General features: G+C 38.9%; 1 protein-coding gene across 2 annotated transcripts in view; it reads right to left on the minus strand.

Moving 5' to 3' along the window:
- The window catches only part of PTPRQ (protein tyrosine phosphatase receptor type Q), a 213245-nt gene that overhangs the window by 183002 nt on the left and 11851 nt on the right, over window positions 1–18392 (minus strand). For both annotated transcript variants that reach the window (XM_084616734.1, XM_084616733.1), the window contains 8 exons: window positions 17967–18184; window positions 11652–11838; window positions 11232–11516; window positions 9774–10058; window positions 7841–8110; window positions 6274–6534; window positions 671–801; window positions 341–470 (listed from right to left, as the gene is read on the minus strand). In XM_084616734.1, the coding sequence (XP_084472860.1) occupies window positions 341–470; window positions 671–801; window positions 6274–6534; window positions 7841–8110; window positions 9774–10058; window positions 11232–11516; window positions 11652–11838; window positions 17967–18184 (1767 nt within the window). The remainder of the gene's footprint in view (window positions 1–340; window positions 471–670; window positions 802–6273; window positions 6535–7840; window positions 8111–9773; window positions 10059–11231; window positions 11517–11651; window positions 11839–17966; window positions 18185–18392) is intronic.

An 18392-nucleotide genomic window follows, 5' to 3' on the forward strand; every position in this document is an offset into this window, starting at 1 on the left:
AAAGAAAGGCAAATTATTTTGCTTGCTTTCTCTAATGACTAGCAACACTTGCCAAGCACTGTGCAATATCAGTCATGAGAGTGGACATCTGGCAACATAATTCTTAAGATAACATTAGCAGGACCATGGCACAGTATAACCATACCCAAATATGCTTTTCAGAGCATGGAAACAGCCAAAGAAAAGAGCCAAGAAGATAACAATGAAGGAGAACTTGCAAGAAATTACAAAGATGGTTGAACTAACTACGTAAGACAAAAAAGTTTCAAGCAACTGCAGGAGAATACAAGTAATACTGGTAGAGGCAAACATATACTGAATTATAACAGTAAGGTCTCACCTGTCTCTATTTCTTTTATTACAAGAAGGCTGTCTTTGAAACCTTCTTTTTCTGTTCGAATTGTAAAGTTGTACAGCATTCCAGGAATAAGATTGGAAAACACTGCCATTTCTTGCATGACTTTTTGGACCTACAAATCAAACATTATAGCTTATGTATTTCTATGGAACAGCTGCAAGTTTTTTTAAGTAATAGTAAAATGTTTATTTGAAGCATCTCTGTGTTTTGAATGGGTCAATACCTGTTAGCATCAGATACAATTTATTTGACTGGAAAGGGTGCAACAGTAACTTTCTTGACTATACACAATGAATGTTCTTAAAAACATACCATGATAGTGCCTGCACAATTTGTACACGTGACTTCATACTGCTGAAAATTTCCATCAGCACGATCCCAAACAATTTGTATTGAAGTATCGGTAACTTTACCTTCATGTACATTTATTGGAGCTCCCAGACCTAAAGAAAACAAACCACATAAAACATCTAAATGCAATGGGCCCTATCCATCAGTTCTGCACGCATAAATGCCATTGAAGGCAATGGGAGACATGCAAGTGAAGGACAGCAGGATGAGACCTTATATTGTGAGTACTTTCAGATCCCCATAGAAACCAGTGAAAGTTTGGAACAAAAACAAATGGCACGATAGGATCCAAGATGACATAAGGCCTCAACTGGAGTATTGTGTCCAGTTGTGGGTGCCACATTTCTGGAAAGATATGGCCAAATTGAAGAAAGTCCAGAGAAGAACAACAAAAATGATTAAAGGTCTAGAAAACATGACTGATGAGGGTTTCAGAGTAACAGCCGTGTTAGTCTGTATTCGCAAAAAGAAAAGGAGTACTTGTGGCACCTTAGCGACTAACCAATTTATTTGAGCATAAGCTTTCGTGAGCTACAGCTCACTTCATCGGATGCATACTGTGGAAAGTGTAGAAGATCTTTTTATACACACAAAGCATGAAAACTCCCACCCCACTCTCCTGCTGGTAACAGTTTATCTAAAGTGATCACTCTCCTTACAATGTGTATGATAATCAAGGTGGGCCATTCCCAGCGCAAATCCAGGGTTTAACAAGAACGTCTGAGGGCGGGGTAGGAAAAAACAAGGGGAAATAGGTTACCTTGCATAATGACTTAGCCATGTGTGGAATATAAACAAGAGGCTGCTCGGCAGCTCTCCAACACCACTTTCTACAAGCCATTACTCTCTGATCCCACTGAGATTAACCAAAAGAAACTACAGCATTTGCTCAAGAAACTCCCTGAAAAAGCACAAGATCAAATCCGCACAGACACACCCCTGGAACCCCGACCTGGGATATTCTATCTACTACCCAAGATCCATAAACCTGGAAATCCTGGGCGCCCCATCATCTCAGGCATTGGCACCCTAATGGCAGGATTGTCTGGCTATGTAGACTCCCTCCTCAGGCCCTATGCTACCAGCACTCCCAGCTACCTTCGAGACACCACTGACTTCCTGAGGAAACTACAATCCATCGGTGATCTTCCTGATAACACCATCCTGGCCCCTATGGATGTAGAAGCCCTCTACACCAACATTCCACACAAAGATGGACTACAAGCCGTCAAGAACACTATCCCCAATAATGTCACGGCTAACCTGGTGGCTGAACTTAGTGACTTTGTCCTTACCCATAACTATTTTACATTTGGGACAATGTATACCTTCAAATCAGCGGCACTGCTATGCGTACCCACATGGCCCCACAGTATGCCAACATTTTTATGGCTGACTTAGAACAACGCTTCCTCAGCTCTCGTCCCCTAACGCCCCTAACTACTTGAGCTATATTGATGACATCTTCATCATCTGGACCCATGAAAAAGAAGCCCTTGAGGAATTCCACCATGATTTCAACAATTTCCATCCCACCATCAACCTCAGCCTGGTCCAGTCCACACAAGAGATCCACTTCCTGGACACTACAGTGCTAATAAACAATGGTCACATAAACACCACCCTATACCGGAAACCTACTGACCGCTATTCCTACCTACATGCCTCCAGCTTTCACCCTGACCACATCACATGATCCATTGTCTACAGCCAAGCTCTGTGATACAACTGCATTTGCTCCAACCCCTCAGACAGAGACAAACACCTACAGGATCTCTATCAAGCATTCTTACCACTACAATACCCACCTGCGGAAGTGAAGAAACAGATTGATAGAGCCAGAAGAGTTCCCAGCAGTCACCTACTACAGGACAGGCCTAACAAAGAAAATAACAGAACGCCACTAGCCGTCACCTTCAGCCCCCAACTAAAACCCCTCCAACGCATTATTAAGGATCTACAACCTATCCTGAAGGATGACCCAACACTCTCACAAATCTTGGGAGACAGGCCAGTCCTTGCCTACAGACAGCCCCCCAACCTGAAGCAAATACTCACCAGCAACCACATACCACACAACAGAACTACTAACCCAGGAACCTATCCTTGCAACAAAGCCTGTTGCCAACTGTGCCCACATATCTATTCAGGGGATACCACCACAGGACCTAATAACATCAGCCACACTATCAGAGGCTCGTTCACCTGCACATCCACCAATGTGATATATGCCATCATGTGCCAGCAATGCCCCTCTGTAATGTACATTGGTCAAACTGGACAGTCTCTACATAAAAGAATAAATGGACACAAATCAGATGTCAAGAATTATAACATTCATAAACCAGTCGGAGAACACTTCAATCTCTCTGGTCACGCGATTACAGACATGAAAGTTGCGATATTACAACAAAAAAACTTCAAATCCAGACTCCAGCGAGAGACTGTTGAATTGGAATTCATTTGCAAATTGGATACAATTAACTTAGGCTTGAATAGAGACTGGGAGTGGCTAAGTCATTATGCAAGGTAACCTATTTCCCCTTGTTTTTTCCTACCCTCCCCCTGCCCCCCCTCCTCAGACATTCTTGTTAAACCCTGGATTTATGCTGGAAATGGCCCACCTTGATTATCATACACATTGTAAGGAGAGTGATCACTTTAGATAAACTATTACCAGCAGGAGAGTGGGGTGGGGGGAGGTATTTTTTCATGCTTTGCGTGTATAAAAAGATCTTCTACACTTTCCACAGTATGCATCCGATGAAGTGAGCTGTAGCTCACGAAAACTTATGCTCAAATAAATTGGTTAGTCTCTAAGGTGCCACAAGTACTCCTTTTCTTTTTGACTTATGAGGGAAGATTGAAAAAACTGGGTTTGTTTAGACTGGAGAAGAGAAGACTAAAGGGAGACATGATAGCAATTTTCAAGTACATATAAGGTTGCTTCAAGGACGAGGGAGAAAAATTGTTCTTTTTAATATCTGAGGACAGGACAAGAAGCAATGGGCTTAAGTTGCAGCAAGGAAGGTTTCGGTTGGACATTAGAAAAAACTTCCTAACTGTCAGTATAGTTAAACACTGGGATAAGTTGCCTAGGAAGGTTGTGGAATCTCTGACATTGCAGATTTTTAACAGCAGGTTAGACAAACACCTGTCAGGAATGGTCTAAAATAATACTCAGTCCTGTCTTGAGCGCAGGGGACTGGACTAGAAGACCTTCCAGTCCTACACTTCTATGATTCTATAACACACACAAACACAAAATTTTGGAAAAAGAAAAGTAGGGAAAGAATGGAGCTAATATTCGTCACAATTCAAAGAAAATCAGTTGCTGCTGATGAACTTGCCTATCTGAAAACCATATTGGGTCTGATTATGCATTTCCCTCTGGTGGCAGAGCTGGCATTTCTGGGCAGGCTACCAAAACACCTTTTTTGCCATCCACTCCCCCAAAACGTACTAATCCATCTCAACTAGTATCACACCACCATGCCCAGGGCTAACCTAAATATTGTGGAATGGGTTAGCAAGATGATATTATGGGATACACCAAGCTTAACTGACTCATTTCCTATAAAAAGGTGTGTATGGATGGGTAAGTGTGCTCTTTATGTCCCAGTCTCCTGTTGCAAAGGTGGAACTAAACTTGCTATTCCATTCAACCCCAGCAATCAGCTTACCTCCTGATTATATTGGTTTACATGTCAATGCCATTTTTGCAAGGAAAAGGAATAGAATCTTTGTTTTAATTAAAAGGTTATATTCTCCTAATATTTTTCATTTTTCATTAAATTTCTGGGGCTCAAAGGCCAACTCAGCTGGAGAGAGAAGTGCAGGATCAAGCCCTCAGGCACAAGCTCCCATGGCTTGTGTGTCAAAAAGCATAGCCCTTCAAATTCTAACACAAAATTCTATGCACACGCTAAAGCCTTCTACTTGACATGTTTTCATTTTGACTTAGAACACAAAAATGGTCCCACACATGAGATCCCTAAAGGTTCTGCAAACTAAAAAAGTAGGTATGATGTCAAGAAATGTGTGTGGACTACATTTTCTACACTGGAAAAATAATATCACTACAGAAAACTGACAGTAAGTTGACAGCAAAACATAAATATTTCACGAGATACGTAGCATACAAGGGCCTCTGAACATGACAGGGCTATGAGGCCCTCATCTCGGACTATGTTAAGGGTTCACCGCATATGTCCATATATTGTTACCTTACTACAGATGTTATGTGTTTTGGAGTTCAATATCATGTATGCAGTACATTGTCCTCAAAATAGTAGCCCTTGGTTTTCTATCATATCCCTTCAGTGATTGTGTTGCTAGCCACACTCACCTCTATTTACTACAAAATATATTTTTCTCAAAAACAGATGTTAAAATACATATTAACTTCCACATCTCATTTCTGTAATAAATATTTGCAAATCTGAGCTCTTTCCACATGGCCCTAAAGCATTCTCACTGATTAATCATGGAGCTAATAAAAAGCACTGGGGGACAGGGGGGTATTATGGTAAATGGGTGTAATATTTGTTTAAAACCATTAAGTGTCTTTTTAAGCAGCCAAATTTTTACAAGAGAAGGATGAACAAGGAGCCAAAGTATCTGTAGCTGCATGCAATGGCCAGTTCTCTGCCTTGCAGTAGGGGTGGAAAAGAGTGCAGAAGGCTCCTCAGAGTAATTGAAGTAGCCTCTATGACTTCATAGCCTTGAGACGGGGAGGTTTTTTTCCTTCTGCCTCCAATTATCTGCCCAATACCCAGCCGACTTACTAAGGCTGCACTCTGCCATGAGGATTTGGCCCAAAGTCATTTCATATTTTAGGGCCTGGGTCCTGGGAGGTAATGCATAGAACTGGTTTAAAAAATGGTAAAGATGTTTAATAGAAAATTCAGAAATCATTTTCATCCTGTAGGTTTAAAAAAGGAACATTTATTCATTCATCCAAAATTTTCTACAATGATTTTTATCAAGTTTTCAGTCACAAAAATTTTCTGGGGGGAAGTCATTCCAAGAATTCCACCCAGCTTTAGTGATGAGCATCTCCTACGAAGTGCTTAGCTTAACTCTCATTGATGTTAGCACCTTGCAGCACTGAAATTTAAACACTATTACACATCCCCTAACATACCTTGAGATGTATCTGTTAGCACAGACCTATCGATAGCAGGACACAGAAAAAGCTCTGTTGATATTCATCTGATTGACTACATAGGAATGGTCAAAATGTCAATACCTTATTTTTCCCACAAGGCCAACCAACAAATTTAATATTGTTTTAATTCTTGAATTACATGCTAATTATTAGTAGAGACGTGGTACAAATAAAGCATCTAAATGAGTACAAAGACTTAAAATATCAGCAATGCTAATGTATAGTTATAGCTTTCTTTATAAAACATGTAGTGGTATGATTTAATTATGAATTGTCAAAACAGATTTCAAAGTCTGAAGCTGTATCTATACTGCGTAAAGGAGATCATGGCCTTCAAAAGAGATTTAAAAGTTGTAATTTAGGATCATACACTACTGAAATTTAAATTACTTACATGTTTTTACACCAGGTACGTGATATATGGAGCTTAACATGTTTCCACTTATTGTAGAAACATAGAAATCATATTCTGTGCCTGGGATCAAGTTTTCAATTGTTACTTTATTATCATTCTTTAAAGCCAGCATAGCATTAGGTCCTCCTTTGCTTGTAACATATATACCATCAAATACTCCAACATCAGGCATTTGAAGAAATAAAACCACAGAATTACTAGAAATGTCATAAGGGACAATAATCTGAACTGGTTTGGGCTCTGGAACAAGAAAAATTAGAGCAAATGTTATATCAGTTAACAATAAACTGAATGAAAATAATACAATAAATCTGAAGCAGGTTTTCTGATAAATATGTTCATACGGCATAAAGTGATAGCTACCATAATAAGATACAGTATCACTGAGAAATAAACAAACAACAACAACGAGCTCTCATATAGCATTTTTCATCACTGGATCTCAAAGCACTTTATAAAGGAGGTAAATCTCACAACAGTTTAGTCTACAGAAGATGTCATCTTAATTTCCTTTTCATTCATAATTCCAGTAAGCACTGAAGTACCAGTATTTGAAACAAATTTAGAGAAATGAACTTATGGATTGTAAAATAAGGAGAGTAAATTCAGCCACAGAACAAGTGCCAAGTAAGCCTGCATTTGACAGGTAAGCAAGCTTTACATCTTAGCATTCTTGCTCCACAGCTGGTGCTAGCTGCTGTGAAAAGTACCTTTTGTAATTTCCTGGCCTCTGTAACTGGAATGAGGTATTGGACACCATGCTTTGGCTCAAAAATTACTAAATCTGCCAGAAAATACTGTAATCAGTTACATTTACTGTGATGTTGTCATTTTTCAGCTGTCTATATTGTACAGCCTTATCTCCTTACACAAACACACACATATTGAGTGTGAACCTTCCACATTCCTTACATACTTGTTAAACATCTATATTGTACCAGTCTCTCTATATATAGTCTCTCTATATCCCTGGAGACTAAGTATAACAGGGAAGACCTTTAGGTAAACAATGTGCAGTTTTTACTTCTCATAGATTATGTGCAACATATTACTACTTATTAGCCTTTAACTCTTTTCCCTTATCCATTTACATCTTTGTCAATATACTCTTGCTGTAGCAGTTTACATAATTCCTGGCATTTTACTTGGATTAACAGCCTTTCCAATAACAGACCAATATACAGATTATCTAACCCGAACCATTCCCATATTCAGTCACCCCATTTCAAATCCACAACACACCCAATCACTTTTCACAGTGGGAGTAAATGTCCTATCTGGTCCGCATCTCTCTCACACAATTGCATTCAGTACTGCCATTGCACTTCTAAGCATGGTTATGATACAATGCTGTACCATTCTTGTGCTATGTAATTCTGAAGCTCTAACTTAAAGACTGTGCTTCTGCCAGTTTACATAAATGCATTGAATCTCTCAATTTAGACCCAGTATTGCCAGGCAAGACTACCCAATCTTCCAAATAATTTATGCTACACAATAATAATAATAATTAAAAAATGTTAATCTTTATAAAATTTTATCTTACTTAGGGTGCATTGAATGGTCTTCAGTTCACTCATATTTCCATTATTCACAGTTGCCACTGCTATTTCATAGGTCATGCCAGGAACTAGATGATTAATCTTAAACCTATCTGTGGTGTTTACTAAAAACTTTACAGTTTCATCCACATCTGTAGTAGGTTTCACTTGAATGTAGGATCCGAGGCCCTCTTGTGGTACCTTCCAGTGAAGAATTACACTCTCTTCTTGAACATCCTCGGGATGAATAACAACATTGCTAGGTGGACTGACAGCTTAAATAAAGACAAAAAATTACAGTGTATAAGCACAGGTCAAAGGTATTGTCCATTTAGTAACCGTTCCTAATGCAATCCTTTGGTTTTATGTTTTCTTTTGTGATACTTGAATAAGACACATACATAACCATAGCAAGAGAAACCTCTAAATTTATACAGTGCTTTAATCAACAGAGAGGTTATATCAGATTATATACCCACCTTCTGTAGTTAATGATTTTTTAATTGAATTCTTTCACATAAACTTCAGCTTCTGTTTTGAATCTTGTTGTATCTCTCTGTGGTTTTATATTGCAGGATGGGGTGGGCAGGTGGAAACATTAAGGACAAGGCTTGAGGAAGTGGGAAAGATGGGAAGGGGAAGATGAGCTATCCCGAATGTGTGAAAGGATGAACAGTACTGTGCTTTTTGTCTCTGCGCTGTTGAGTCACCACATAAATATAGAAAATTGATGGTTTAATGGTGACTGGTATATGAAAGAGTATTATTTATTACTAGTATTTTATTAAAATTGCTCCAGTCATCCTTTGTGGCCACCTTTACTCACAATCAGTAGTACCCGACTCTGCAATTAGTCCCTTCCATTGCAGTGGAAATAGTCACAGAGTAAAGCACTAAACACTGTGAATGAGGGTATCAAAATTTTACCATTAGTATAATCATTGATCTATCTTCATGTAAGTCAAATGAGATATTTCTGGGGGGGGATGGGAATTCCCCCTCAGCTGGGACCCTGTTCTGTTCCCTATACTCTCTCCCCTCTCCTGCTCCTACAGGAACCCCGGGTCTCCCCCAACCAAGGAGTCTCCCCCTCTCTTACCAACACAGTGCATGAGGCAGTGCTGCCAGGAATCAAGTTCTCAGCAGACTCCCCTACACTCCACCGAACAGACTCCCAATACACCAGGTCACAACCCCATTTGACCTGACCATCCCTCTGTCTTGACAGAGGGGTGGCCAAGCCAAATTTGAGTGGCATTGTGACCCTGTGCACCAGGTCACATTGGCACTCACTGAAATTTGGCTCTCCCACCCCTCCAAGGATTGTCTGGGTCAAATTTCAACTGCATTGCAACCACACAGCCAGAGTGACATTCTGGACTGTTTCAGCAGTAGCTGTCCTGATTTAGTAAGAGATCGCTACTTAAAAGTGGTTGAGTCATGGCCCCCCTGTTCCACAGCCTATGGAACTTTGAGCAAGTGCCAAGTGCAAATTGCAAAAAAAGCCCTCCTAACTGGTGCACTGGTCAGCTCACATTTAATTTACCACATTTGCTTAAACTTCACATTCATCATGTTTTTATGTTCAAACCTACACTGGAGCACATGGGGATTTAGCCATTTTATTATCATTAAATATATGAGCTGTGTAAATAAATATATATAAACCATTATGAAATTTATTTAGCAAATATTAACACAAGCCACTGGGGGAAAAAAGAGGATAGATACACTCCCCATCTGGAAAATTAATGAATGATAGAGGCAATTTAGAGTCTGAGAATTTTCCTGGCTTGCCTCCAAACATGTACCAGTAAATCACTACCTATATAGTACCAATTAACAATAACTTTGTGCTTTCTATTTTCAATTTAAATGGAAAAGATATATATATATATACACACACACACACACACACACATGTATGTATGTAATTACCTGTTGTAATTAATATAGGCTTCTCACTGCAGCTTAGAGATCCCTTTTCTGCTACACTCTGTAAATATATCTTGTACTGATGATACGACTTGATGTTTCTAATTACCATTGAAGTGGTGCTTTTCTGAACTGGTAATTTCTCCGATGTGTTTACTTCAGAATCCAAAATAGTGACAAGATAGTGATGAAAAGATGCATTGGAGAAGTCCTCTGGGGGGTCCCATTGTAAATAGATTTCTGTTGATGATACATGTGTAGCCTCTAAACTGTGAGAATGTAATGGCCCTGATGACAAAATTAAGAAAGGAAAATAAGAAAATAGCTTCTGGCAATTTTTTAGTTACTATTTATTAAAGATATAACCAGATATGCAGGAGTTGGAAGTATGCAATCAGTTTTCAAAGATCAGACCAAAAAAGTCTTTCAGTTTGGAATAATCCCAGATGATATGCAGTTGATTCCCTATATAATGGCATCCTCTCCTTCTAGCAGCTTAATTATCTCAGTCGTTTCATATACCCAATTTTTACACCTAAAATGTTTATTTCTTTAAAAAAACCATTTGACTTTCACTTTGCAACAAAAAGTATAATTTCATACTTTTTTGTCTATATTACTTTCAAAAAGAAGGTACAAAATGATTGGATTCAGACAGAAATTAAGTTGTAAAATATGTTCCTCTACTTGTGGTATCATTCTTTGGCAGACTGAGTGGTTTTAGAGTTTTGTTTGTGTCTCTGAAGTAATTTATTCTTAGTAAGATTTCTCTTTGACTCACCTTTGATTCAAAGGAATTAATCACCTTTATCCAGTGTTTGCTAGTGTTCACTGAGTGTGATCAGTTAGATTTTGGTACGACAGTAGATAATTGGGTTATACATTTGTCTCTATTCCATTTAGCTCGCTCCACTGGGTCAAAAATACCTATAGTGTATTTCAAACTGCGAAATTTGTCTTTACCTTTGCTATAGATGTAGCATATAGATATGAATATAGCGATATTTCCTTGAGAATTAGAACCTGTGCAATTTTATTAAATCTTGGTGGGCAAATGGGTGCCTTTTCACCTTTTACTGACAGCCTGACCCCTACCCTTTTGACCTCAGTGGAAGTTCTAGGTGCAGAATGACGACAGGATTGAGGTTTTGAAATATTTTTTAAATCAGAAGTTAAATCCTTGACCTTACAGCTAGTCACATTTTAGCCTGTTTTCTACTTAAGCCCTATGTAAATCCTCAGTCCTTTCACCATCTGTTCCAATAGTGCATTTTAGCTGTGAATTAAGATAAAGATTTTGAACACTCTAAAATCTGGCAGTGTTCATATCCAAGATCTCAGTTCAGCCTGTGTCTAATTTTAGCATGTCCATGAACACAAAACATAGTGTCTTAAAAGAAAAAATATATGAAAAAGTGAATGATTGAACGGTTATTTATTCCTCTATGTTTTGTAACTTACTTGTCTCTACCATCAGAACTGGACTTAAGTTAGTCTGTGCCCCTCTGGGGCTCCTTGCTGACAGTAAAACCGTATAGAGGCGACCAGGAGACAATTGCACAATTGTTGTGTGTGTTATATTTAGAGGCAAGCGCTCAAAATGTTGTTCTGAATCATCAAAATAGTATTTAATTATAAGTTCAAATCCTGATTTATGCCAGCCATTCAAATCACTCCAAACAAACACAGCTTCAGTTGTACTGACATCTTGCACGTTAAACACAAAGTTTTCTGGTACAGAAGGTACTGAAAAAGAACACCAAAAATTTAGAATAATTGATTAATATAAAGGCTGATTTTTCTAAAATTAACATCATTAATGTAGTTTTATGGGGGGGGGAAACACTTTCAAATAAATGTAAAAGACTGAAAGATAGTTACATTCATATTCACAAATATATGGCAAAGATACATAGCAGAAAAATCCTGTGAAGAAATAGTTTGGACCAGTTGGATTTTGCTGAAAAGCATAGCAGTCAGTTTCATTCTCTGGTATCAAGGACAAGGACGAGATTTCAGCTTTTCCAAGATAAGGAGATCCATCTGTCCACAAAAAGTGACCTTCTTCCTGCAATAAACAAAAAATACAGGAAATATTTCTTTTAAAGTTACACCGCTGAATTATTACCATTCATCTTTTCTACAATATAGCTGACAGATCTTGAACAGTTGGTATTTACATCTTGCACTTATTTGCACAAATTATTTATGTGGGACATTTTGAATTATTAAACTATATAACCTTAACTATGGTGTTGCCACCACTCTACCATAATTATGATGGAAAACATCTTGCTAGAAATGATATGATAAAAGCTACATGAGGTTAATGCAGAGGAATCAATAATTTTAAAAAAATCCTCTAAATATCCTAGTAATAGTTATGAAGCAACTTAAAAAGTGTTGTATATCACAATAAAAAAATTAATGGTGATCACCTGCTCATAGCTAGTTTTGTTGATAAAGTTATATCTCATTTCTGGAAATGATACTGGGTAGTCAATCATTCTGAACAAATTCAGGAAAAAAAAATTTATCCTGAAAGCTTGCCTACTGTAAACAAGACTTTGAGAACATTTAAACCAAATGAAATTGTTTTTCTGGGGCCAACAATGTTTTCAGTTCATATCACAACATGATACTGTTGCTTTCATTGCAATGCTCAATGTTTCCATTTTGCCATGGTTTAAAGGGTTAGAGGAGGATTTTCAAAAGTACATATGACAGACAGCTAACTCTCAATGACTTTCACCAAACTACCATTTGTGCCTTTGAAAATTTCCCCCATAATGTTAAAATACTGCAACTGAAATTAACACATCAATTAAAAACACATGGAAAAGTTTACATTGAAACCGGTACCTGATTCTCACCTTATTCAACCTTATTATTAACAGCTTATTATTAACGCCCAGAATCGTTAATGTGATATATTAAAAATGGATATAGCTTGTTATTTAGGGTGTCCCCATACAAATTGGTTCAACCTCTAGCAAAAGACCCCCCTATATCTAATAAGCATCCAAAGATTGGATTTTGATAGCTGGTAATATATAATTATAGTTTACTCACATTAACGATTCTGGGCGAGTCCAGGGACCATGTAACAGCATCTTGGACCAAGTTGGGGGAGCTACACTATGCACTGTGGTTTCACCCTGAACATGCCTCCAACACTGGGGCTTATAAGCAGAACTTCAGAAGACAGCCAACGAGCCTGTGATTGTCTTCTGAGGTTCTTATATCAGGGGAATTGTCCTCCAGCCAGAATCAGGACTCTCAGAGCCTCTTTATCTGGCATACAGGAGCTAGAGCGGGGGGAGAAAATCTCACCTTAAGTGCCCCAATCTTAATTTTCTATTATAAGCTACTTCTAAGGTATCTATCGCCATGATATCATGCCCTCCTCCAGTACACTCACTGATGTCTATAAAGTTTTAAATGTAGCTCAGTGTCAGGAAAGGACTACAGAATGAAAAACAAAAAGAAAACAGAAAGAATAAATAATAATTGCTAATCAACTCTTGTGATTTTATGGCAAGTCTCGCAATATGTGGCATTTTTCTTAAAGCTTCTGGAATCCTCTGATTAAGTGAGAATCTCAGCTTTAATTTTTTTTAAACAGGTTTCTAGCCCTTAGAGTTTTAGAGGAAAATTAGAAAATGTATCCTAACGGTACAAAAACCAAGAGGCAAATAAAAAGAGCCCAAAATGTTTTTTTTTAATCTGATCTCTATTTTAGGGGGACTGACTCATGATTTTAACACTTGAGTTGACAACACTGTAAATACAAAAATCAAGTTTTTCTAAATTTCTCAGACGGCAAACTAATTGCAGTAATAACACACAAAAATCCACATACTGTTTGTACAGTATAAAGTCACAAATTATCTGGGAAGAAAGTTCAGCAAGGTGCTTGAAAATCAAGCATGTTCATTATTATCTCCTGTCATTCTGAAAAGAAATTACTCATCTAGTTCATTAAACTGATCAGACTCCCACAAACAGAGAAATGCTTGTAAAGGTAATATAAACAGCTGGTTAACTGTCAAATTCCAAACTGATAATTAACTCTTTCCTTGTGTAAACAGAGTTGACAAAGTAAAATTCAAATGCTTCTTCATAATATGTAGTAGATATGGAAATAACATTTGCAGTATTTGTCTTATGGAATACCTTTGTTTTTTATGGCATTTTAAAAATATGACATTCTGCCTATAGTACCAAGGGAACTTAAATTAACTTCAGCATTCTAAGAAAAATTTTACTTCTTAATACAGTTATTGGCTTCCTGCAGGAAATCATTTGCAACCCGGCACCCCAATAACCTTCTCTCAAGGGGGGTTCTACACTACAGAAGGAGGAAGTGAGTAATATAATACTATCTGGACAACCTAACAAGGCCTGCTATAAAGGGGCGAGTTCAGAGAAGGAAAGAATGGCAGAAAGTCCTGGGACAACAAAGGGGTGACATCCCTGCACCAGGCTGCCTCCACAAACATAGCCAAGACACTGAAGCAGACTGCTAAGTGAGGGCCCAAGAACTGCCCTGACTGAGGACAAGCCAAGGAAGGCCAGTCAGGAGCAACAGAGACGTCTCAAAAGCCCACATTAGGAGCCCCTGGCAGGGGGACAGAAAAATAATTTTACACAGTGTCCAGCTCCTACCTGCTCCCTCTCTTGGTTTATCCAGATACTCACATTGCAGAGCCCCAGCCTTGCTTGAGACATTGCAGGGTTTTATCTATCAGCTCTGTGTTCTTTGGGAACCATGGTGCAGTACCCAACCTGATTGACTCATGAAAGACCTTCCCCAGCCTCTGCTTGAACCAAAGCCAATCAGAAGAAAGACTTACAAAAAGCAATGAAAAGGCTGGAAGAGGCACACCTAAACCCCTCTGGTCAAAGGTGACAGGATTAAGGAAACTCCCCTAGCCTCATTTGCATCGGAGATGGGACAGGGAGGCATCTCTATTAGCATACAGCATGGAGAACAGAGATTCCAAGAGAAGAACCACTCGGAACTCTGGGACCAGAAAAACAGGGAAGCACTGCATGATGGGGAATCTCTGCTTGAGAACCTGTGCCTGCACACACCCAGCTCAGTAGTTATCAGACCAATTCTAGTAATAAATCCTTTATTGGTAACCAAAATACCGAAGCTGCCTAATTGCATTGTGAGCTCCCTCTAAAGAACACTGTCCATAGCCAGGAATGATCAGTTCCTATTGTCTACCCTGAGCAAAACAACTTTGGTATACTCCCTTGAGACATCAGTTTACCCACAAACAGATCTAGCGTTCTCCCTTGAACCATTGTTCTTTCCCTACAAAAATCCCTTCCCAAGCTCAAGTAAGTGCTCTGATGTCTGGATCCAAAATCTGCATCAGTTCCATTGGGACTTCTGACTGATCATGCTGGGGGCTCTGCCTGTCTCCAGCACTCCGAACCCTCAGCTACCACCACCACCTGGGACTCCTGATCGATTCAAGCTTCACGGAGTGGTGAGAACCCAGCTCTCTCTCTCTCTCGCTCAGTATAGCCTTCTGACCCTGACTTGTGTGATCAGTTATAGTTTTCTAAACCTGACTTTTATAATCAAATTTAAGTTAGATTTAATATTAGAACTGTTTTGTTTGTTTGGCTCCTCTATGGTTATTACCTGGCAATAAAGAACTTTCATGGTTAAGCTAGTTGCTTCTCTCTCTCTCTCTCCTACTCCCCCCCCCCCCCGCCAAACCCCCTGTGGGTGTTTTTCGGTTTCCTCATTCACCCTGCAGCAATGTTCCTCGTACCTAAGCTAAAGATCCCTGCAGCACCCAAAAATCTTGTGGGGTTTGTTCATCAAGTGGTTTATTACCAGAACAGTCGTAATGTGAAAGTAGGGATAGAGACGTGCTGAACCTGGGGCATATGAGGGTGGCAGATTGAAAGTGCTGCTCGACCCAACCTGCTCAGGCGTACTCTGTTGTGGCACGGTGCCCATGGCCTATGAGGGTTACAGCTTGGAGGTGCTACTCGACCCAGTCTACTGAGTCCAGGGACATCTAAGGGGTCAGCTTGGGAGTGCTGATTAACCCCGTCCTCTCAGACACACTCTGTTAATGTGTGTGTTCGTCTGATTCTGGGGCTGGAAGAACCCATCCCTGGGGAATCTAGGTCCTGCAAGATAGCTCCATTGGGAGGGAACTTGCAGAAGGGAGAAGTAGAGCTCTGTATGAGAACACAAGTGACACAAGCAGTACATTGACAGAATTACAGAACCCCCTCCCCCAGAAGAGTAACCCTAATAAATGAGCATACCCCAAAGTAACGGGCAAATCTGGTAACAAGGGTCAGTGGAAGTAGGGGAAGGATATCACAAAGGCAACATGACCAAATTTACTTACTTCCCATTCTCTCTATCCATGATGATGTATGGGGTTATAGGGCCTCAAGTCAATGAATCAAACTTCATTTTGACTAGATGGAATTGCCCAGATAAGTTTCATTTCTTTCCAAATGCTGGGCTAAAAAATTAGCAGTTTATCTCCCTGCCTCACAATTAAACTGTTTTAATATAAATAAAGCAAACTGTTTCAATGGCAAACCAATAATTCAGTTTAAGTTTCAATAATGTCACTTCAATGCTGCAATCATTCTGCTCACAGGACTTCCACTTGACATCAATGGGAATTTTGAGAGTGGATCTACTGTATATTACAGTGGATCTCCTGGAATAGCGCTGAAAGGTTCAGCTGTGTTTTTTGTCTTCTATGAAAGAAAAATATTAAGAATATCCATTGTTCATCAGGCTAACCTATCCATCTTCAAATACTGCCAGTCTTCACCACACTAGCTTCTTGCTGGCTGAATTTCGCATGCACACACATACAAAGTTGAAATTCTACTCTAGATTCAAAATTCAATTAAATCCCATAAATAGAAATGTCAGGGGAACAGGGAAACTAAAACTGCACTGATCTTGTTTTTCTTATTGTAATGAGACAACAGATGGTTGGGGTCATGGCTTTAATATTTCAGTCCAATCCTGCACTTCTTATTTGGACATAACTGCTATTGGACACAGAGGCTAATCTAATGGGGTATTTCCTAACTACGGAGTGCAAGATCAGAGAGTGGGTGTCCAACAGTGAGGTCTAAAAGGTTAAAAAGTAAGGCCCCAGTTCAGCCAGACACTTAAGCACATGCCTAACTTCAAGCATGTGAGTTCAACAAGACTACTCGTGTGCTTAAATTTAGGTACATGTTTAAGTATCTTCCTGAATAGGGCCTAAAACTCCAGTTTACTGCCACACAAATGCACATTGCTAAATATGCCTGTTTTCTTTTTTGGACTTCAAGGGCCTTAAAGTTCTGGTTGCTTCCGAAGCAAAGCACTGTGGGTGAGACTTTCATTTACACTGTGGTCTCATTACATATGTTGGCAGTGTAAAGGGGACTTAAAGTGAGAGTAAAAAAGAAACAGAGTTTCAAGGACCTTAGTGTAAATGAGAATCTGGCCCTGACAGTCAATATAACTGGACAGCATTATTAACTTTACTGAACGTATCTACAGATCACTGACTCCACTCCCGAAGTCCTGTCCCAGCCCGTTCCTGGTTTACTGTAAAATCTGGGATGGGTTCTTGGAGTACAATGTCTTCTTGAGTAACTCCCCATGTCCTGGTCACGAATCTGGGGAGATCTTCCCCTGACATTATAGACCTGATCCTACATGCACATAAGGCAAATCTCCTTTTGGGTCCAAAGGGACTTAGGCATCCATAAGGAGTACAGGGTTAGGTCTCAGATCTGGCAAGACATAGCACCTAGAGGGGTAAAACAGGGTCTTGTCTGTATACAGAGAAATAAACTAGTTCCAAAAGATTACACATAAGCATCTCTTTGTTTTTCAAAGTTTCATGCACTGCCCTATATGATTATTTTTAATAAAATTGTTTGTAGCATCTTTTTTAAATGATGATTGACTAATTAATTTACTTGTAAATACTTGCAATTTATTTGCAGAATACGCAATGTCCTACTAATCACTACTCAACTTAATAACTAATGTGAATGAGTGTTTTTATTTAAAAATCAACCTACTATAGTAAGTTTTAAATCGATAGGAATTTGATTATACATATTAAAGTTCTCCTGATAAAGAAAAATCTACTTTAATAAGGGAAATAACAAAAAATCAAACATACTTACCTTCATGTCATTAAGACCTGTCCATAACATGATTATTTGATTGACTGTCTGGAGGTAAGAAGATATAAATATATGTTCTTCTTCATTCTGTATGTCAACAAGGTGTGCCCCTATTGAAGACAATTGACAGATTTGCTGCGCCTTACTCCATGGCTTGCTTGATTTGCTCATTTTATAGCAGCTGCCTTTGAATGCCAGCCATCCTTGTGAACACAGACCTGCGAGTGAACAAATACAGTATTTCCAAAAAGTTCTCTACCAGTAATGGTGATGTTCCATTTCATAAATCTTAAAAAAGTCTATAAAGTATGATGACATTTAATTAAAATTAACAGTATTGCCAACCTCAGTCATTCAAGAATCATGAATTAGCCACCCCATATCATAAGATTGCCATACACTTAAAAAAAATGTTTTGCCTTCTTT

The sequence above is a fragment of the Lepidochelys olivacea genome (assembly GCF_965140295.1).
Source record: "Lepidochelys olivacea isolate rLepOli2 genome assembly, chromosome: 1".
Lineage (NCBI taxonomy): Eukaryota > Metazoa > Chordata > Testudines > Cheloniidae > Lepidochelys > Lepidochelys olivacea.